Raw genomic sequence first — 22,825 nt, forward strand, 5'->3', positions numbered from 1 at the left:
TACATTTTATCAATACATTGATGCAGCGTCCGATCCCGTTACTTCCGAAACATTGTCTCCTGGGTCTCTTTGATGAGGAACAGTGGACACCTACAGAGGTTATATTTCTCAGAGAGGTTTTGTTCCTTGCTCGCAAGGCCATAGCGTTGCGTTGGATGGACCCTAGAACCCCCACGCTAGCCAGCTGGAAAGCCCTTGTCAACGCCACGGTGAATTATGAGTATTTAGTTTATAAACATCGTAAGAACCCTGCCAAGTTCCATAAAATCTGCCTGGTGCACCTCCCCCCATGTTCAATACACTGTTTTCTGCCGTTAGAGACCACCTCATGTCCCATTCTTCCTCCCCAGCTACTTGATTCCTCTCCTCTTGCCTGTCCCTTGCTACTACTCTCCCCCTTATTCTCCGCCTTCCCACCTTTTCCCCCCCTCTCTCCCCCCCCCCCCTCCCTTCCCCCTGACCTGGATGGGTTTGTGTGCTGTTATGTGTTTGTCTTGTCTTGTCTTTGTTTTGTCCTTGTTCCCTCTTCCGAAGTTATCATGTTCCCACTATATAGTGGTTGGTTTACACTGTTATTATCTGTTTTAGTTGTGGTTCATTGCTAATGTATCTGCTACTATTGCACTATAAGATGTCGCTCTTTTTCCGGCGTGCCTGCCGAACGGTACCCGAATGACTCACTATATACTTTGATGATGTTTTTTTGTATGTACTGTGTTGAGCACTTACATTGCAATAAAAACAGTTAAAAAAAAAAAAAGGGGGTTGTGCATTGAAAACTAACTTATCCCTTATCCACAGGACAGAGGATGAGTAGCTGATCGCTGGGGGTCCAGACGCTGGGACCACCTGCAGTCTCCTGCATGGTGCTCCAGATCTCCCAATGCATGGGAGTCGGTAAGTGTCCTCCATTAATCTCTGAGGGAGAGCTGGAAATACACAAGTACGAACTGAAAAACACCAAGTGGATTTTTTTTTAACGATTTCTCTTTGATTTACAGCTAACATCTGGCCGCAGCATTTTTTGGCCAAAAAAAGCCATGCGGCAGAATTGGCGTTTTTCTTGGCGTTTTCCCCCCAAAATGTGCTGGTCACTGACTTAAAGTGGCCATAGCAGGGGCTGCTTGTTAAAGGTTAGCAGCCCGGCCATGGCCACTTTAAATCAGAGGCCAGTGGTGGTTTCTGCGGGTTCAGACTTCTCCCCGCTCTGCTTTTTATTTTTTATTTTCCTTGCGTCCCTTCTCCCCCTGCTTTTTATTTTATTTTTTTATTGTATTTTTTTTTATCAGGCAGTGGATCTTGCCGGCTGTGCGGTCAGTGAATCAGGAGAGTGATGTCCTCTGCCGGCTCCACTGCACAGCATCAGGGACGTCAATCATTATTCCCTGCAGCCGCCGCTGGTCAAAGTGGAAACAGCCCTGCTGCGGCCACCTTGGAACAGTGACCAGCGGCAGCAGCATTGAATGAAAAGTGACGTCCCTGATGCTGTGCAGCAGAGCCGGCAGAGAACGTCACTCTCCTGCTTCACTACCGCACAGCCTGCAAGACCCGCCGCCGGACCTGGCCTGCCGGGGTGCGGCTAGGTGAGGAAGATAAAAGAAAACAATAAAAATCAGGGGAAAAAGGGAGATGATGAGGCAGGGTGAGGGGATGCTGAGACGGGGACATGATGAGGGGGGGGGATGATGAGACAATGAGGAATGATGAGAGGGTGGGAGAATGATGGGGGTGATGAGAGGGGGGAATTATGAGAGGGTGGGGGAATTATGGGGTAATGGGGGGGGGAAAGGGGTGTAAATGTGGCACAGGGACTGATAAAAGGGAAGGAATGATGTGACACTTGGGTGAGGACCAAACTGAGGTGCAGGGGAAAGTTGGGGGGATGATATGGCATTTAGTCTAAGTCTTTTAACTTAAATTTCCCTGTTAAAATGGGGGTGCTGATAAATACGGTATGTGCCTGTTGCAAAATATATGCCGTGTGCAAATATGTACCTTGTGCAACCATAGCATAAAACAGCAAATAAAGACATTATTAATAAATATCCAACGATGTCACTGGACAAAATTAAAGGGGTACTCCGGCACTAAGACATCTTATCCCCTAAGGATAGGGGATAAGATGCCTGACCGCGGGGGGCCTGCCACTGGGGACCCCCGTGATCTTCCACGCTGCACCCCGTTAGCATCAGCCCCCGGAGCGTGCTCACTCTGGGTCTGATTACTAGCGATCACAGGGACGGAGCATAGTGACGTCACTGCTCCACCCCCGTGTGATGTCACACTCCGCCCCCTCAGTGCAAGCCTACGGAGGGGTCGTGAAAGCTGTCACGCCCCCTCCATAGGCTTGCATTGAGGGGGCGGAGCCATGACGTTACTATGCTCCGTCCCCGTGATCGCTAGTAATCAGACCCGGAGCGAGCACGCTCCGGGGGCTGATGCTAACGGGGTGCGGCGTGGAAGATCACGGGGGTCCCCAGCGGCAGGACCCCCACGGTCAGGCATCTTATCCCCTATCCTTAGGGGATAAGATGTCTTAGCGCCGGAGTACCCCTTTAACTTAGGGGCACAAACTGTGGAAAAAGCGACTTCCTAGAGTCCATCAAAGTCCTGGTCTTACTCATGCTTGCCCCTGTAGCTAGTCTGAGTTCCGCTCAGGTCGCTCTTGCAGCAATAGTCCTCTGGGAGCCCAGGCAACAATAGCGGAGGAGCAGAAAGTCATTGGCACAGTTAAATAGGGCAGGGATGGTAGAGCCACCAAAACAGCCAGCACTTTTTCAGATCATTACAACTTCTTGCAGCATGTCAAGGGAATACCTCTCTCCTAACACAGCACAAGCAAAGATAACTTCCTTTTTGAGGTGACATTATGATTTATTGCGAGCCTACAAGCTAGCAAGTTTGTAGTTGTTGGTAGGGGTCAGGGAAGTTTTTAGGAGTAGTTTCTGAGCACTGTATGTAACCATCAAAATCAATGATCATTATTAATTTACCATTGTTTAGATAATATCTAAATATCCTGCAGTGCAGTGACCGAAATATATTTCAACATATTAGGGACAACTCACAGTGGTGTGCACAATCCAAACTCCCACACATCTAGCGCCAATTTCCTAGGAAGCCAATTAACCTATATATTTAAGCATTGGAGGAAACCAGGATACTCTGGTCATGCTGCCCTGGGTCATATTCACACACATGCAGCATGACAACTGTCACTGTAAGTTCTTACAGGCAGAAACCTGACTAATATTACTAATATCACCTCATTGATCTTTTTCTTTGATCTGATTTACAGCTAATCCTAAAGTACAGTATAATATGTTGGCACTAGATTATTATAACTAGTGAGGCACCAGGCTGCCTAGGACTAACTTTTAATATGTGACACTTATTGTTACTCCCCTCACTTGGTCCTATTTTGTGAAGTGTCTCAGTCATGAGCAATTTCTTGAATGTCTTCCGTTTTTAGTTGTGAAAAATCATTACATTGTTCTACTGCCATTATATAATGGATATGCTCTTGTACCCGTCTCCGGAATTCCCTGCTTGTAAGACCCACATGTATTTTATTACATGGGCATACTGATGAGTAATCTGGTAGGTTTGTACCCTTCGTACCAGTGCCACATGTGTAAGAGCCCCATTTTGGACTTTTAGATCCAAATGCTGGAGCTGGAGTTGTGACCTGGTACTTATGGATCAAAATGTCCCCTAGGTTCTTTGTCAAAGTACATGCCTTCCATAATGTTTAGAAGGACAAAGTGTAATAGGACATCAATGGAGGCCAATATTTTTGTATCACAGAAGTCTTTTAAGACATCACAAAAATCTCACTTTGTCATGACCAAACCTGTTAACCTTCACTTGAAGAAGGAAATGCCAGGTACTATTTTTAGCACATACCTAAGCTCTCTGGATATTGCAGTGGCTTTATCCCCATTTCTTAAAACACACTCTTTAATTTGGTTTCCCAAATAATATGAGAAAATCCTGCAGGTTCTCAAAAATTGGCCATTCTTGAATATTTGAATAAGGATGGCAAGGGTACATGGATAATGCATGAAGTATGGTACTTGCAGATGTATGTAGTCTAAGATGTCATCTATATATTGCACCCAGACTTTTTCAATCCCAGGTACTAGGTCCACAAAGAACATACCCCTCGCCAAAGCCCCCAGAATACATTTGCATATCAGGGTGCACAATAAACCCCCATGGAGCTGTAGGTTGAAGGTTTTTCAAAATATAAAATAAAAATTTATGGGAAACTACAAATCCTTATGCCTGAATAAAAAAAGTCACAAAAATTTGGATCTAGTAAACTTGTACACAATAAGAACCCTAACTACATTGAGTCTGTCTTCATGACATGTAAAAGCATAAAGCGATTCTACATTGCAGGTGGCCAGCATCATGTCTGTTTTCAATTGAAGGTCATACAGTTTTCTGAGTACATCATTGATATCCTTTATAAAGATTGGTAATACTTCAACCAAAGGTAAGAGAAAGAAGTCATTGAACTTGCACAATGGTTAACATAGGCTTTTACATCCTGATACTATTAGTCTTCAAGAAGAACACTGCAAAACTGCTTGTTTTCTATAGGAGAGCACCTATTGCATGTCTTAGTAGGTATACCATAGCAGTGATCATAGTGTTCTTTCTGCTACATGGCATGTCCTACAGGATATGACTTGATAAAGTTCCAAGACGGACCAAAACATCATCTATTATTTTGAAATCAAAATAGACATTTCCCCATATTGGCTGCAGTATGTGTTTTATTACATCTATTGGTGATATGTTATGATCAATAAAAGTTTTCATCATTTACATCTAAATTCTTAGTGTGTTGTGGATAATGTTTTGGAGATTCTGAGAACAATCCTAAAAAAGAAAAATCTAAAAGTGTACCTGTCATTTTAAAAACTCCTATAGACTTGAATTAAAAGGCTGTCTCTGTTGCATAGTCATCAGGATAAGTCTGAACATTCAGACTTTGATCGATCAAAACTTTTCATTGCTCTACAAAACAAAACAAACAAAAAGTAAACTTGCCCTTGTCATGAAAAAAAAACAAAAAAAAAATAAAAACTTTTGACATGTGACAGACATTTTCGATCTGTTAGGTTAACAGTGAATGGACCCCTAGGATCACTATAATGAGTGGGGAGCAGTGTGTGCTTAAAGGAGTACTCTGGTGAAGAGTATTCCTGCTCCCTCCTGCCCGGGCTGCAAAAAAAATGAAAATAAACCATCTCTCACCTTCCTGGGTTCCCGCGGAGTGCCACTACAGCTGATCGGTCCTCCGATCCATCCTCTTCATACTTCTGTGTTTAACGAAGCGTCACATGGCGCTCACCCTATCGCCGGCCGAGGCTGAACATCGCGGCGGCCGGCAATAGGCTGAGCGCCATGTGACGCTTCATTACACACGGAAGTATGAAGAGGATGGACTGGAGGACCGATCCGCTGTAGTGGCGCTCCGTGGGAACCCAGGAAGGGGAGTGATGGTTTATTTTCATTTTTTTTGCAGCCCGGGCAGGACGGAGCAGGAATACTCTGCACCAGAGTACTCCTTTAACCATTTCCATCCAGCTTCACTAGGCGGCCCCTTTAAAACTCTATGTGGCCATCTTGTGAAACACAGCTTGTTCGGATGAGACCCCGACTGATCAAAATTCTTGACATGTTTCTTTGACCTGTTAAAATTATTACTATTATTATTATTATTTATTTTTTTAATGACAGGGACATTTTAAGACTGTGTCCAGAGTTTCACCTTGATAGTATTACTTTTCACTACTATAAATGCATATAAAACACTGATGCTGCTACTGTTAAAAGAGTACTCTCCGCAGAAAGCACTATGAATATTATCTATTAAGATGAGCAGTTCATTGGTTTTCAATAGCAATGGTCCAGAATGTAAATGTTTCAAACAATGAGATAGATTGGCAGCTTCCACTTCCTACATACCTGCATCATCACATGGAATCAAATGTCCAGAAGTTTTGGGGTAGTAAAAGGTTGTAAGATTTTTTTTGTATTCAAACACCAATATTACAGAGCATAGAGCATGTAAATTTACTGATGCACTGATGTATAATATTTACTAGGATTTGTTTTGTGTCTTTGAGGCTAAAATACTCATGAGGTAAATAGCCTGCAGTGCACTAGGTAAGAGTAACATTGTATTATTTCACAGAATAAGCTGTATAGAGCTCAGCTTGGTAATAATACTCCGTGGGCCTTCAGGTCGTGGTGACCAGTTGTCATTAGTTGCTAGGAGACTGCTTGCTTCCTGCAGTCGAGATGAGTGATGTAAAATCATGATTTATTTAGATGATGCGTGCACCTAAACTGAGAGAAAAGCTGAAGCAACGAGAGGACAAGGTAAGAAGGGTTTCTCTTTTATAACATATTCTTTCATTTCCCCTTTAAGTTTAAAAAAAAATCTTTCCGTTTTATAGTCTGCAGCCCAGGTGTTCTGTTGTATAAACTGTATTCATGATAAATATTCCCCAGATCTATGCCGATAGACAGGGCAGCTGCTTTATCAGGATAAGGTTTTGTCCGGAATGTGTATAATTGTTATTAGAAGCCATACAATTGTAATAGACAATATAGTAAAATCCAGAAACACTGATATTTGTATACATTTCCTTTACATTCAAGGTTATCATTTATATAACAATATTAAAGGAAAGATTAATAAGAACTATAAACAGATTTTTATAGACCTTTAGACAGTAAAGAATGTTCATGTGTTCCCTAGTGATTTCAACCCATAAGGTAAAAGTAAAAAACATCCTTTATATTTATAAATAAGAAGTTAGAGCAGCAGGCAATACTTTCTTTAAGTGACAGAGATATTAGCATCTATTTTGTTATGTTGGCCATTTTTGCCAAAGTAACTAACTAAGAAGGTAAAATTGTTGTTACTTTTGTCACAACATGCCGGAAGGAATAGACTGGCACAGCTTAGCACAAATATAGCACTTCCACAGAGATTACTGACATGTTGTAGGGGGCAGTAAAGGGTTCACCACAAATGCATGAAGTCCCGTTCTCAGTGCTCAATCCCAAAGGGTAAGATTCATGTAGGAAAGCAAGTACAGTGGATACAGCAGGCTGCGTCCACACTTGTCCGGTTTTCCTGCACTAACGCAATAAAGAAACGGAATCTTGCACTATTTCCGGTGGTGAGTGCCTCCTGTATCTACTGTACTTGCATTGTTACTTTTGTAATAGTCTCCAAGAACTGAAAGGAAGTTGTCATTCTGTAGTTGTATTCTGTTATTTTTTAATAAAACCCTGCAGTGAATATATTGTATTACTTAGACCTACAGTGAGGTTTCACTGAAGATCCATCCTCTCACATCATAGACCTCCGATTCGGCTCAGTCCCCCGCCCCTGTATGCAGCTGGACTACTATCGCCCATACATGGCTGCCCATGGAGGAGGACATGACAATACACATCACTCTGCCTCTTCCACTGTGCCTGCACTCCTTGCTCCTTGCAGTGTATTGCTATGGAGGAGACAGGGTAACATGTATTGGGTTTGCAGGGTTTTATTTAAAAAAAATTGTTAAAGGTGGACAACTTCTTTAAGGCCCTTCAAGACTTGGCTGACCAGGGCACAATAATAAGAGTTCATCTCAGTGATCAGTGCTTGTTTATTGAGCCTTCATTCTGAATACGTTGTATTGTTCATAGGGCCACACATTCTCTGTTTACATCGGGCAATGTGCAGCCAATACTGGTATATATTTGATTGTCTGCGCAAAAGATGTGATCAGCCGACAAGTAAGAGTCTTGTCATTTTGTCAGCTTTTCTCTAGCCTTTTTACACAGTCCAGTTAAGACTCATTTAGCCAATAATCATCTGGAATAAAGGACCTATAGGCCAGGATAAAACTGTATAAATTGAATGGATGCTAACAATAGATTCTACTGTATGCCATGCCTTACATTATTAAAAAAAAAAAAAAAAAATCATTGAAATATACGGCATATGTTTTATTGCTGGACAGAATAGTTCAGAAAAAAACTATATTACGGAAACTACTGAAACGTAAACTGCAGTGTGGATCTAGCTTTAATAACAACATACAAAGTTACTGTTGGAGATGCATCTTTTTCTATGGTTTGACTCCACGAAAACTGGAAATGGGAACCATGGTGACTGACAACGGGAAGAACATCTTGCGTGTACTGCGACTGGAAAGGCTGAGCCATGCGCCCTGCATGGCACACGTGTTTAATCTGGTTGTGTAAAAATTAGGGATGCACCGAAATTTCGGCCGCCGAAAATTATCGCCTGAAAATGCCCCTTTCAGCCTTTTCGACTAAGGGAATTTCCTGCCGATAATTTCAGTGGGCATGGCCTAAAATAGGGGCGTGGTTTTCAACTTACACTCACTCCGGTGTGAGTGCCGGCACCTCACACCGGTGCTACACCCCCCGGCCTCGTGCGGCTTGTTCCAGCCCCCCCCCCTTCCCCAGGTTTCGTGCGGCGCGGTCCAGGCCCTCTGTCACTCCTCCCAGCAGTGCCGAGAGCGCTGGGAGGAGGTGACTTAACCCTTACACGTGTGTAAATGGTGCAGCCGTGCGGCAGGCGTTTGATGCGAGCTCAGGAGCTGAGCTTGCTTCATGCTGGCTAATTCCGGACATCACTGACCCATGTGATGTCTGGCATTAACCCTTTAGACAGCACAATCAAAGTTGATTGCGGTGTCTAAAATGCTGAAATACATCTGCGGTAGCTCAGTGGAGCTGATCGGGACACCCGTGGGATCCGGATCAGCTGAGAGGACAGGCGGAGGTTCCCTACCTTTGTCCGTCCTGTGTGATCGGCCCTCCAATAATGCAGGCAGCCTCAGCAGCCTGTAGAAATGGAGCGCCAATAACACTGATCAGAGCTGTGCTATAGCCTCCTAAAGCATAGCATTAATCAGTGTCCAGAAGTTAAAAAAAAAGCTTACATTTGTGTGCCTGCAGCTGTTACAAAACTACAACTCCCAGCATGCTCTACAGCCATTGGCTGTCTGGGCATGCTGGGAGTTCTAGTTTTGAAACAACTGGAGGCACACTGTGGAAAACACTGCCCTATGGGGACAAGGCAATAAATGTAAAAAAAAGAAAAGCCTCTCCCCCAAAATAAAAGTTCAAAATAAAAGGAGAGGAGGAGCAGCTAGAAGAGCTAAAGGGTTATGAGGAAGGCGAGACAGAGGACCCAGACACACCGTGGCAGTATGCAGTGGAGGCAAGGAGTCCCTCTGAGTCACTTGCACAAATGGCACGATGCATGCTAACTTGCTTGCGTAGAGACAGCCGAATTGTCACCATTCAGCAGCGGGATGACTTCTGGCTCTCCACCTTATTGGACCCTCGCTACCGCCACAAAATAGGGGCCTTTTTTACACCCACTGAGAGGGAGGACAAAATGACCTACTACAAAGGCATCCTATGTAGTCAGTTGGCCGATGCCTATCGGGGCCATCGTCCATCCTCTCGCAGGTCTTACTCGGGGGCCCTCTGTGCTCCCTTTCTACTGCCATGGCTGCTGGGGAGGGGTGGGGTGGCAGGAGCGGTACCAGCTCCATAAGCAGCAGCCTGAGTCTACAGTCGCTGATGAGTACCTTTCTTCACCCGCCTAGTGAAGCAACTCATCAGCAGCAGGTAGACATGGAGCAGGACCTGAACCAGCATGTGGTGGCATACCTTGACATGGCCATGCCAACAAACCTTGAAGATCTGCTGGACTTCTGGGCAGCCAAACTTGATTTATGGCTGCAACAAGCAGAGTTTGCCCTGGAAAAGCTGTCCTGCCCAGCCAGTAGTGTGCCATCAGAGCGGGTGTTTAGTGCGGCGGGGCCATAGTCACCCCAAGGAGAAATCGTCTGTCCATGAAAAATGTGGAGAGACTGAACTTTGTGAAGATGAATCAGGCATGGATCAGTCAGGATTTCCACTCACCAATGCCTGATGAATCAGAGTAGATTGAACATGGTGCTACACCAACACTTCACAAATATAGATAGTGCCAAACAGATTTAAGGCCCTGCTCCCCAGTTACAAACATTCCAGCCACCTTCATCACCGGGTACTGGTATTGCCACCCACCGCACCACTCTGTCACCGGGTCATTTTCAGGACTCCTGATGCTGCTGCTGCCACCTCCAGGCTGTTTCATTCAGCCACTATTTTGTCCCCATATGCTTCTGCCAACTCCAGGCTGTGCCATTAAGCCACTATATTGTCTCCTTATGCTTTCCCCACCTCCAGGCTGTGTCATTCAACCAATATATTGTTTTCTGATGCTGGTGGGACTGTCTTGGATATTACCTACAATTTTTTAATGGTAGCACTAGCAAACATACATGCTCAATAGAGATTTCAACATTGATCTTTTTATGTTAGGGGTTGTGAAGCCCTCTCATGTACGCATCCTGCTGCCTGATCCAGGCTGTGTGTTTCAGGAACTACTTGGTTTATTGATGCTGCTGTGCCTGTGCCTAAAATTTGTTGATGTTAGCACTAGCTAACATGCATCTTCTATTCAGATTTCAATATTCACATTTTAATGTTAGGGGTTATTAAGCCCTCTTGTGTACTTCTGCTGCTGCCTGATCCAGGCTGTGTTTTTCAGCAACTATATGGTTTATTGATGCTGCTGGGCCTGTGCCTAAATTTTTTTGATGTTAGCGCTAGCTGACATACATCTTCTATACAGATTTCAACATTAACATTTTAATGTTAGGGGTTGTGAAGCCCTCTTGTAAACTCATGCTGATGCCTGCTCCAGGCTGTGTGTTTCAGGAACTACTAGGCTTAGTGAGGCTGCTGGGCTTGGACCTTAAATTATTTGATGATAGCACGAGGTAACATACCTCTCCAATAGAGATTTTAACATTGATCTTTCAATCTTGGGAGTTATGAAACCCTCTTGAGTACTGCTGCTGCCTGCTCCTGACTGTGTCTTTCAGGAACTACTTGGCTTACTGATGCTGTTGGGCCTGTGCCTAAATTTTTTTTATGTTAGCGCTAGCTGACATACATCTTCTATACAGATTTCAACATTAACATTTCAATGTTAGGGGTTGTGAAGCCCTCTTGTAAACTCATGCTGATGCCTGCTCCAGGCTGTGTGTTTCAGGAACTACTAGGCTTAGTGAGGCTGCTGGGCTTGGACCTTAAATTATTTGATGATAGCACAAGGTAACATACCTCTCCAAAAGAGATTTTAACATTGATCTTTCAATCTTGGGAGTTATGAAACCCTCTTGAGTACTGCTGCTGACTGCTCCTGACTGTGTCTTTCAGGAACTACTTGGCTTACTGATGCTGCTGGGCTTGGGCCCTAAATTTTTGGATGTTAGCACTAGCTTACATACATGCTTAATTGAGATTTCAACATTGATCTCTCAATCTTAGGGGTTATGAAACCCTCTTATGTACTCCTGCTGCTTACTGCTCCTGTATGTGTCATTCAGCAACTACATGGTTTAGTGATGCTGCTGGGCTTAATCCTTACATTTTTGGATGGTAGCACTAGCTAACATGCATCTTCAATAGAGATTTCAACATTCACCTTTTAATGTTAGGGGTTGTGAACCGCTCTTGTGTACTCATGCTGCTGCCTGCTCCTGTCTGTATGATTCAGCAACTACATGGTTAAGTGATGCTGCTGGGCCTAGGACATTACCTATATATGTTTATGGTAGCACTAGGTACCATACATCTTCAATGGAAATTTCAAAATTCATCTTTTATTCTTAGAGATTGTGAGGCCCTATTGTCTCCTCATCTGCCGCCAACTCCAGGCTGTGCCATTCAAACACTATATGGTCTCCACATGCTTCAGCCAACTCCAGGCTGCGCCATTCAGCCACTATATGGTCTCCTCCTACTGATGCCACCTCCAGGCTCTTTCATTGTGCTGCCATGTGACATGTGACTCCTTGTTACATTTGGTCCTTTGTACTCACACGCCGGGGCCCGGGACACTAAAACTTGGGAGTTAAAAGTTACATAGTTACATAGTTAGTGTGGTTGAAAAAAGACATACGTCCATCAAGTCCAACCAGGGAATTGAAAGGATTTGAAAGGATTTCAAAATCCTCAATTTCAATTTCAAAATCTTAAACTTCTATTTCATATTCTTATATTTCAATGGTCTCCTCATGCTTTTGCCAACTACAGGCTGTGTCATTCAGGTAATATATGGTTTACTGATGCTGCTGGGCCTGGGTCTGGGAATAAAATCTTTTGTTATGGTAGCACTAGCTACCCAAAATCTTCGGTTTAAATTTCAGAACTCATTTTATAATCTTAGGGATTGTGAAGGCCTAATGTCTACTCATGCTGCTGCCAAATCCTGGCTGTGCCATTCAGACACTATATGGTCTCCTCATGCTTCAGCCAACTCCAGCCTGTGTCATTCAAACAATATATGGTTTACTGATGCTGCTGGGCCTGGGAATAATTTTTTTTTATAGTAGCACTAGCTACCCAAAGTTTTCGGTTTAAATTTCAGAATTCATTTTATAATCTTAGGGATGTTGTTACGCCGAGCGCTCTGGGTCCCTGCTCCTCCCCGAAGCGCTCGCGGCGTTTTTCTCCCTGCAGCGCCCCGATCAGACCTGCTGACCGGGAGCGCTGCACTGACATTGCCGGCGGGGATGCGATTCGCATAGCGGGACGCGCCCGATCGCGAATCGCATCCCAAATCACTCACCTGTCCCGGTCCCCGGCTGTCATGCTCTGGCGCGCGCGGCTCCGCTCTCTAGGGCGCGCGCGCCAGCTCTCTGAGATTTAAAGGGCCAGTGCACCAATGATTGGTGCCTGGCCCAATCACCCTAATTAGTTTCCACCTGCTCCCTGGCTATATTACCTCACTTCCCCTGCACTTCCTTGCCGGATCTTGTTGCCATTGTGCCAGTGAAAGCGTTTCCTTGTGTGTTCCTAGCCCGTGTTCCAGACCTCCTGCCGTTGCCCCTGACTACGATCCTTGCTGCCTGCCCTGACCTTCTGCTACGTCCGACCTTGCTCTTGTCTACTCCCTTGTACCGCGCTTATCTCAGCAGTCAGAGAGGTCGAGCCGTTGCCGGTGGATACGACCTGGTTGCTACCGCCGCTGCAAGGCCATCCCGCTTTGCGGCGGGCTCTGGTGAATACCAGTAGCAACTTAGAACCGGTCCACCGACACGGTCCACGCCAATCCCTCTCTGGCACAGAGGATCCACCTCCTGCCAAGCCGAATCCTGACAATTGTGAAGGCCCAGTGTCTACTCATGCTGCTGCCAACTCCTGGCTGTGCCATTCAGCCACTATATGGTCTCCTCATGCTGCTAACACCTCCACACTGTGTCATTCAGCCACTATATGGTCTCATGCTGCCAACACCTCCCCGCTGTGTCATTCAGTCACTATATGGTCTCCTCATGCTTCAGCCTCATCCAAACTGTGTCATTCAGCCACTATATGGTCTCCTCATGGTACAGCCTCATCCAAGCTGTGTCATTGAGCCACTATATGGTCTCCTCATGCTGCCAATACCTCCGCGCTGTCATTCAGCCGCTATATGTTCTCCTCATGCTTCAGCCTCATCAGAGTTGTGTCACTCAGCCACTATATGGTCTCCTCATGCTGCCAACACCTCCACACTGTGTCATTCAGCCACTATATGGTCTCCTCATGCTGCCAACACCTCCACGCTGTGTCATTCAGCAACTATATGGTCTCCTCATGCTGCCAACACCTCCACGCTGTGTCAATCAGCCAATCGAATTTTTCAAAAGTTCGCACATCTCCAGTTCTAGGCTTGGACACCCCTACATGTAACTCTACAGTGCCATGACAGTGCTGAGCTTCTTTATACAGCACCACATTCTCTATCCATTTATATTAATGATTCACCAATTATTATTAAAGGGGTATTCCAGGAATTTTGTTTATTTGACTATGCTACAGGGGCTGCACAGTTAGTGTAGTTCATAATATAGTGTCTCTACCTGTGTGTGATGGTTTTCTAACAATTCTTCTGTGATTTTCACCCCAATATTTATTTTTACCAGCGTACAAAATGACTGTTGTCTCAGATTTTTCCCAGGTTGCAATGCAGCCGAGACCTGACTCACTAGTCAGCTGATGACAGGGAGCCTGTCTGCTTCAGTGGGGGGAGGGATCGCTTGGTGGAAGAGAGATCAATCTGCTACTAATGCAACAGCTGTAGGCACCCTGATTGAAAACCACAGGTCTTTTGATGGATGCAGCTCATTTATGTTTCAATGGGTGGGAGGGAGGAAAATGGATGGGATTTGTAGTCAAAAAAATAAAACACAAACAGGAAATACCAGTTCACAAAAAGCTAGCCATAGCGTTATGGTAATCTCACAACATAGCAATTTAGCCCCAAGACAAGTGCATGTTCCTAAGCATGTTCATTACTGCCTGCCAGGTACGTACTAATATCACCATATGGTGGATAACCCCTTTAAATTGAAGATGGCATGAAATTAATTCTCGTTTAACATAATTTTTACTATTTATTATAGAGAATATTTAGTGCAATTAATAGTACAATAAATAAATATAACTAAAAATTGAGCATAACATATGATCTTCTTATTGTTGGTTACAATGATATCTCCCAGAAGGGAACCTGAGGACAGTGGTTGCTGGGAAGAAATGAGGGAGCGGGGGAGGGGTGAATGTTTGTTTAATTACATTATATAAATGAAAAGGAAATACAGGCACTCATTAGGGGACTGAACTGTAACAGATGTCATGTCAGCAAATTAGGAAATACAATGTGCTTTACTATTAGATTACACTATATATAGAGTATAATGTAATATGTTTTCTTGATTGTTCATTTATGTCACAGAGCTTATGATACTTGTTTTGGTGAAAATGAACTTATCCCCTATTCACAGGATGGGGATAAGTATCTTACCACAGGGAGTCGGACCGCTGGGACCCCCGTTGATCTCTGACATAGGCCCCGGCTCTCAGAGTGTGTGCAGTAGACGGGCCACACTCCATTAATTTGAATGGTCAGCACCAGAGATGCCCAATTCAGCACTATTGCATCTCTGGTGCTCCCATACAAATAAATGAGCCTTGTGCCATCTATCACACACATTTACTGAGATCATGGGGTTCCCAATGGTCAGACCCCCCACGATCAGATACTTATCCGCTATCCTGTGGATAGGGGATAAGTTCATTTTCACTGGAAAACCCCTTTAAGTTGTTACACACACACATTTGGTTGATCATTTGCACTTTTTTCTCATCAGACGGGTGTGAATTGTCACGATGCCGGCTGGCAGGTAGTGGATCCTCTGTGCCAGAGAGGGATTGGCGTGGACCGTGCTAGTGGACCGGTTCTAAGCCACTACTGGTTTTCACCAGAGCCCGCCGCAAAGCGGGATGGTCTTGCTGCGGCGGTAGTGACCAGGTCGTATCCACTAGCAACGGCTCACCTCTCTGGCTGCTGAAGATAGGCGCGGTACAAGGGAGTAGGCAAAAGCAAGGTCGGACGTAGCAGAAGGTCGGGGCAGGCAGCAAGGATCGTAGTCAGGGGCAACGGCAGAAGGTCTAGAAACACAGGCAAGGAACACACAAGGAACGCTTTCACTGGCACTAAGGCAACAAGATCCGGCGAGGGAGTGAAGGGGAAGTGAGGTGATATAGGGAAGTGCACAGGTGTAAACAATAATTGGAACCACTGCGCCAATCAGCGGCGCAGTGGCCCTTTAAATCGCAGAGACCCGGCGCGCGCGCGCCCTAGGGAGCGGGGCCGCGCGCGCCGGGACAGAACAGACGGAGAGCGAGTCAGGTAGGGGAGCCGGGGTGCGCATCGCGAGCGGGCGCTACCCGCATCGCGAATCGCATCCCGGCTGGCAGCGGAATCGCAGCGCCCCGGGTCAGAGGACGTGACCGGAGCGCTGCCGCGGGGAGAGTGAAGCGAGCGCTCCGGGGAGGAGCGGGGACCCGGAGCGCTCGGCGTAACAGTACCCCCCCCCTTGGGTCTCCCCCTCTTCTTAGAGCCTGAGAACCTGAGGAGCAGACTTTTGTCTAGGATGTTGTCCTCAGGTTCCCAGGATCTCTCTTCAGGACCACAACCCTCCCAGTCCACTAAAAAAAAATTTTTCCCTCTGACCTTTTTGGCAGCTAAAATTTCTTTGACCGAGAAGATGTCCGAGGAGCCGGAAACAGGAGTGGGAGGAACAGACTTGGGAGAAAAACGGTTGAGGATGAGTGGTTTGAGAAGAGAGACGTGAAAGGCATTAGGGATACGAAGAGAGGGAGGAAGAAGAAGTTTATAAGAGACAGGATTAATTTGACACAAAATTTTGAAAGGACCAAGATAGCGTGGTCCCAACTTGTAGCTAGGGACACGGAAGCGGACATATTTAGCGGAGAGCCATACCTTGTCTCCAGGGGAAAAAACGGGGGGAGCTCTTCTTTTCTTATCCGCGAACTTCTTCATGCGTGATGAAGCCTGTAAGAGAGAATTTTGGGTCTCTCTCCATATGATGGAAAGGTCACGAGAAATTTCATCCACAGCGGGCAGACCAGAGGGCAAGGGAGTAGGGAGGGGGGGAAGAGGGTGACGGCCGTACACCACGAAAAATGGGGATTTGGAGGAAGACTCAGAGACCCTGAAGTTATACGAGAATTCGGCCCATGGGAGGAGATCTGCCCAGTCATCCTGGCGGGAGGAAACAAAATGTCGCAAATAATCACCCAAGATCTGGTTAATCCTTTCTACTTGTCCATTGGACTGGGGATGATATGCAGAAGAAAAATTTAATTTAATCTTGAGTTGTTTACAGAGAGCCCTCCAGAATTTAGACACGAATTGGACGCCTCTATCCGAGACAATCTGCGTAGGCAATCCGTGAAGACGAAAAATGTGTACAAAAAATTGTTTAGCCAACTGAGGCGCAGAAGGAAGACCAGGAAGAGGGATGAAATGTGCCATTTTGGAGAATCGATCAACGACCACCCAAATAACAGTGTTGCCACGGGAAGGGGGTAAATCAGTAATAAAATCCATACCAATCAGAGACCAAGGCTGTTCGGGGACAGGCAGAGGATGAAGAAAACCAGCGGGCTTCTGGCGAGGAGTCTTATCCCGGGCACAGATAGTGCAGGCTCGCACAAAGTCCACAACATCCGTCTCCAGAGTCGGCCACCAATAGAAGCGGGAGATGAGTTGCACAGATTTCTTGATACCCGCATGACCTGCGAGATGGGAGGAGTGACCCCATTTGAGGATTCCGAGGCGTTGGCGAGGAGAAACAAAGGTCTTTCCTGGAGGAGTCTGCCTGATGGAGGCAGGAGAAGTGGAGATCAGGCAGTCAGGTGGAATGATGTGTTGCGGAGAGAGTTCAACTTCTGAGGCATCCGAGGAACGAGAGAGAGCATCGGCCCTAATGTTCTTATCGGCAGGACGAAAGTGAATCTCAAAATTAAATCGGGCAAAGAACAGAGACCACCGGGCCTGGCGAGGATTCAGCCGTTGGGCAGACTGGAGGTAGGAGAGGTTCTTGTGGTCGGTGTAGATAATAACAGGAGAACTTGATCCCTCCAGCAGATGCCTCCATTCCTCAAGTGCTAATTTAATGGCTAGAAGCTCTCGATCCCCGATGGAGTAGTTCCTCTCCGCTGGAGAGAAGGTCCTAGAGAAAAAACCACAAGTGACAGCATGCCCGGAAGAATTTTTTTGTAGAAGAACAGCTCCAGCTCCCACTGAGGAGGCATCAACCTCCAATAGGAAGGGTTTGGAAGGGTCAGGTCTGGAGAGGACGGGAGCCGAAGAAAAGGCAGACTTGAGTCGTTTAAAGGCGTCTTCTGCTTGAGGAGGCCAGGACTTGGGATCAGCATTTTTTTTGGTTAAAGCCACGATAGGAGCCACAATGGTAGAAAAATGTGGAATAAATTGCCTGTAATAATTGGCGAACCCCAAAAAGCGTTGGATAGCACGGAGTCCGGAGGGGCGTGGCCAATCTAAGACGGCAGAGAGTTTGTCTGGATCCATCTGTAGTCCCTGGCCAGAGACCAAATATCCTAGAAAAGGAAGAGATTGGCATTCAAACAGACATTTCTCAATTTTGGCATAGAGTTGGTTGTCACGAAGTCTCTGAAGAACCATACGGACATGCTGGCGGTGTTCTTCTAGATTGGCAGAAAAAATTAGGATATCGTCCAGATATACAACAACACAGGAGTATAACAGATCACGAAAAATTTCATTGACAAAGTCTTGGAAGACGGCAGGGGCGTTGCACAGTCCAAAGGGCATGACCAGATACTCAAAGTGTCCATCTCTGGTGTTAAATGCCGTTTTCCACTCGTCCCCCTCTCTGATGCGGATGAGGTTATAGGCGCCTCTTAAGTCCAATTTAGTGAAGATGTGGGCACCTTGGAGGCGATCAAAGAGTTCAGAGATGAGGGGTAAGGGGTAGCGGTTCTTAACCGTGATTTTATTAAGACCGCGGTAGTCAATGCAAGGACGTAGGGAGCCATCTTTTTTGGACACAAAGAAAAATCCGGCTCCGGCAGGAGAGGAGGATTTACGGATAAAGCCCTTTTTTAGATTCTCCTGGACGTATTCGGACATGGCAAGAGTCTCTGGGGCAGAGAGAGGATAAATTCTGCCCCGGGGTGGAGTAGTGCCCGGGAGGAGGTCGATAGGGCAATCATAAGGCCTGTGAGGAGGTAGAGTCTCAGCTTGTTTTTTGCAGAACACATCCGCGAAGTCCATATAGGCCTTAGGGAGACCGGTTACTGGAGGAACCACAGAGTTACGGCAAGGGTTACTGGGAACCGGTTTTAGACAGTTCTTGGAACAAGAGGACCCCCAACTCTTGATCTCCCCAGTGGACCAATCCAGGGTAGGGGAATGAAGTTGAAGCCAGGGAAGTCCAAGGAGAATTTCCGAGGTGCAATTGGGGAGGACCAAAAGTTCAATCCTCTCATGATGAGATCCGATGCTCATAAGAAGGGGCTCCGTGCGGAAACGTATGGTACAGTCCAATCTTTCATTATTTACACAATTGATGTAGAGGGGTCTGGCGAGACTGGTCACCGGGATGTTGAACCTGTTGACGAGAGAGGCCAAAATAAAATTTCCTGCATATCCAGAGTCCAAGAAGGCCACTGTAGAGAAGGAGAAGGCAGAGGCAGACATCCGCACAGGCACAGTAAGACGTGGAGAAGCTGAGTAGACATCAAGGACTGTCTCACCTTTGTGCGGAGTCAGCGTACGTCTTTCCAGGCGGGGAGGACGGATAGGACAATCTCTCAGGAAGTGTTCGGTACTAGCACAGTACAGGCAGAGGTTCTCCATACGGCGTCGTGTCCTCTCTTGAGGTGTCAGGCGAGACCGGTCGACCTGCATAGCCTCCACGGCGGGAGGCACAGGAACAGATTGCAGGGGACCAGAGGAGAGAGGAGCCGAGGAGAAGAAACGCCTCGTGCGAACAGAGTCCATATCTTGGCGGAGTTCCTGACGCCTTTCGGAAAAACGCATGTCAATGCGAGTGGCTAGGTGAATAAGTTCATGTAGATTAGCAGGAATTTCTCGTGCGGCCAGAACATCTTTAATGTTGCTGGATAGGCCTTTTTTGAAGGTCGCGCAGAGGGCCTCATTATTCCAGGACAATTCTGAAGCAAGAGTACGGAATTGTACGGCATACTCGCCAACGGAAGAATTACCCTGGACCAGGTTCAACAGGGCAGTCTCAGCAGAAGAGGCTCGGGCAGGTTCCTCAAAGACACTTCGGATTTCCGAGAAGAAGGAGTGTACAGAGGCAGTGACGGGGTCATTGCGGTCCCAGAGCGGTGTGGCCCATGACAGGGCTTTTCCGGACAGAAGGCTGACTACGAAAGCCACCTTAGACCTTTCAGTGGGAAACAGGTCCGACATCATCTCCAGATGCAGGGAACATTGGGAAAGAAAGCCACGGCAAAACTTAGAGTCCCCATCAAATTTATCCGGCAAGGATAAGCGTATCCCAGGAGCGGCCACTCGCTGCGGAGGAGGTGCAGGAGCTGGCGGAGGAGATGACTGCTGAAGCTGTGGTAGTAACTGTTGTAGCATAACGGTCAGTTGAGACAGCTGTTGGCCTTGTAGCGCTATCTGTTGTGACTGCTGGGCGACCACCGTGGGGAGGTCAGCGACAACTGGCAGAGGAACTTCAGCGGGATCCATGGCCGGATCTACTGTCACGATGCCGGCTGGCAGGTAGTGGATCCTCTGTGCCAGAGAGGGATTGGCGTGGACCGTGCTAGTGGACCGGTTCTAAGCCACTACTGGTTTTCACCAGAGCCCGCCGCAAAGCGGGATGGTCTTGCTGCGGCGGTAGTGACCAGGTCGTATCCACTAGCAACGGCTCACCTCTCTGGCTGCTGAAGATAGGCGCGGTACAAGGGAGTAGGCAAAAGCAAGGTCGGACGTAGCAGAAGGTCGGGGCAGGCAGCAAGGATCGTAGTCAGGGGCAACGGCAGAAGGTCTAGAAACACAGGCAAGGAACACACAAGGAACGCTTTCACTGGCACTAAGGCAACAAGATCCGGCGAGGGAGTGAAGGGGAAGTGAGGTGATATAGGGAAGTGCACAGGTGTAAACAATAATTGGAACCACTGCGCCAATCAGCGGCGCAGTGGCCCTTTAAATCGCAGAGACCCGGCGCGCGCGCGCCCTAGGGAGCGGGGCCGCGCGCGCCGGGACAGAACAGACGGAGAGCGAGTCAGGTAGGGGAGCCGGGGTGCGCATCGCGAGCGGGCGCTACCCGCATCGCGAATCGCATCCCGGCTGGCAGCGGAATCGCAGCGCCCCGGGTCAGAGGACGTGACCGGAGCGCTGCCGCGGGGAGAGTGAAGCGAGCGCTCCGGGGAGGAGCGGGGACCCGGAGCGCTCGGCGTAACATGAATGCTAGACTTGGGTGTACGTTTGAGACTAAAAGCACATGAATCAGGCTCAGGGGGTGTGAATAATAGGTTAAGGGGATGTGAGTCTAACATTTACACCCTGTTTTTATATAAAGTTTACACTTATCTGACTATCCAAGGAAAAGTGCAGATAGTCAACCAAATAGTTAAATCCCTTTATCTTGGAAACAGGGGGACTTAGCAATACAATACAATATGAAGGTCCTCTTTAAAGGAAATCTGTCATCAGAATCACCCGCACTAAACCTGTTACACAGGCTTGTAGTGCGGGTGATCCTGATTAAAACGCTCCTTACCTGGTTAAAAATGGTTCAGCGCTTCTTCAGATATCTTTATTTTTAGTTTTCTGTTATTCCCTGGCTTGGGACTCAGTGGGAGGTGTTATCATCTGGGACTCGGCTATTCGTCATTCTAGCTGGGCGGAGCTGCCGCCCGGCTCATGAATATTCATGAACTTATCCTCCTGGTCTAATTCTTCTTTCTCGGTCTAAGTTCATGAATATTCATGAGCCGGGCGGTAGCTCCGCCCAGCTAGAATGACGTGTGGCCGAGTCCCAGATGATAACACCTCCCACTGAGTCCCAAGCCAGGGAATAACAGAAAACTAAAAATATAGATATCTTAAGAAGCGCTGAACCATTTTTAACCAGGTAAGAAGCGTTTTAATCAGGATCACCCGCACTACAAGCCTGTGTAACAGGTTTAGTGCGGGTGATTCTGATGACAGATTTCCTTTAAAGGTAATCTTGGTTACTAATTTGCTGGAATGTTTTAAAATGGCCAACAGATTCCCTTTAGTTTTCTTTCAGTCCCTTCTTTTTTGGGTAGCAATAGGTTTAGAACGGGAAAATACAGTGAATTTGTGTGCAGCTTACAACTAAATAACCGAGGTTAACTGGATAAACACATTTGCCCTATGGTGTAATAGAATTAAAAGAAAATACCAAAGAACTAGTGAGTAATGTACTCTTAATAATGTGTAGTGGTAAAATTGTAAGAATAATTCTAAAATAAAATAAATAGAAATGAGAGGTCATGCTTCAAGTAGACATGACTATTTATTTAAGAACAAAAGCATATAAATTTATTTAAAAATTTAACCTGATCACAGGTAATATCGCTCATGAATGAAGCATAGAATAACCATAAATGTAGATATATAAATTTTGCCAACAAATAGATTACTAAAATTTCATGAAAATCTGAAAAAAAAAATAATGCAGACCTGAAAACTCAAGTCCAACATATGGTGGACCACGGTTTTAGGTCCGGTGGGAAAACCGCATACGGGACAAAAATGAGCCGACCGGAGTCAGCGCTTCACATTACATATGGGCCGCATACGGCAGGGATACAGGAGTGCACGGTTTTAGCTCCCCCAGCCTTATGCGGTCCCGTTTTGCATAAAACGTGATCTGAACCCAGCCTTATTCAGCAAGTCAGCACCTGTAATAGCTGGTATAGCTGGTTCAAGGGCTACTCTGGTGGAAAACAATTTCTTTCAAAACAACAGGTGCCAGAAAGTTATACATATTTATAAATTAGTTCTATTAAAAATCTTAATCCTTCCAGTACTTATCAGCTGCCATTTGCTCCACGGGAAATTGTGTAGTTCTTTTCTGCCTGACCACAGTGCTTTCTGCTGACACTCCTGTCCATGTCAGGAACTGTTCAGAGCAGGATAGATTTGCTATTGGGATTTGCTCCTACTCTAGACAGTTCCTGACATGGACAGAGGTATCAGCAGAGAGCACTGTGGTCTGACAGTTTAGAACTCACTGTTTTAGTTCTGCCGAGGCCGGTAGGTTTTTCAGGCCTAGAGTGTCTTTGCAAGTAGCGCATATCC

General features: G+C 46.3%; 1 protein-coding gene across 2 annotated transcripts in view; it reads left to right on the forward strand.

Moving 5' to 3' along the window:
• The first annotated feature begins 792 nt into the window (after positions 1 to 792).
• The window catches only part of LOC130362543 (uncharacterized), a 56,822-nt gene continuing 34,789 nt past the window's right edge, over positions 793 to 22,825 (forward strand). The window contains exons 1-3 of one of the 2 annotated variants that reach the window (XM_056567196.1): positions 793 to 897; positions 4,405 to 4,501; positions 6,349 to 6,399. In XM_056567196.1, the coding sequence (XP_056423171.1) occupies positions 6,349 to 6,399 (51 nt within the window). In that variant the 5' untranslated portion in view covers positions 793 to 897; positions 4,405 to 4,501. Of the gene's footprint in view, positions 898 to 4,404; positions 4,502 to 6,223; positions 6,400 to 22,825 lie in introns of those variants that run through there. The other variant, XM_056567197.1, reaches the window with a different exon arrangement.

Source organism: Hyla sarda, chromosome 3 (genome assembly GCF_029499605.1).
Source record: "Hyla sarda isolate aHylSar1 chromosome 3, aHylSar1.hap1, whole genome shotgun sequence".
NCBI classification, from domain to species: domain Eukaryota; kingdom Metazoa; phylum Chordata; class Amphibia; order Anura; family Hylidae; genus Hyla; species Hyla sarda.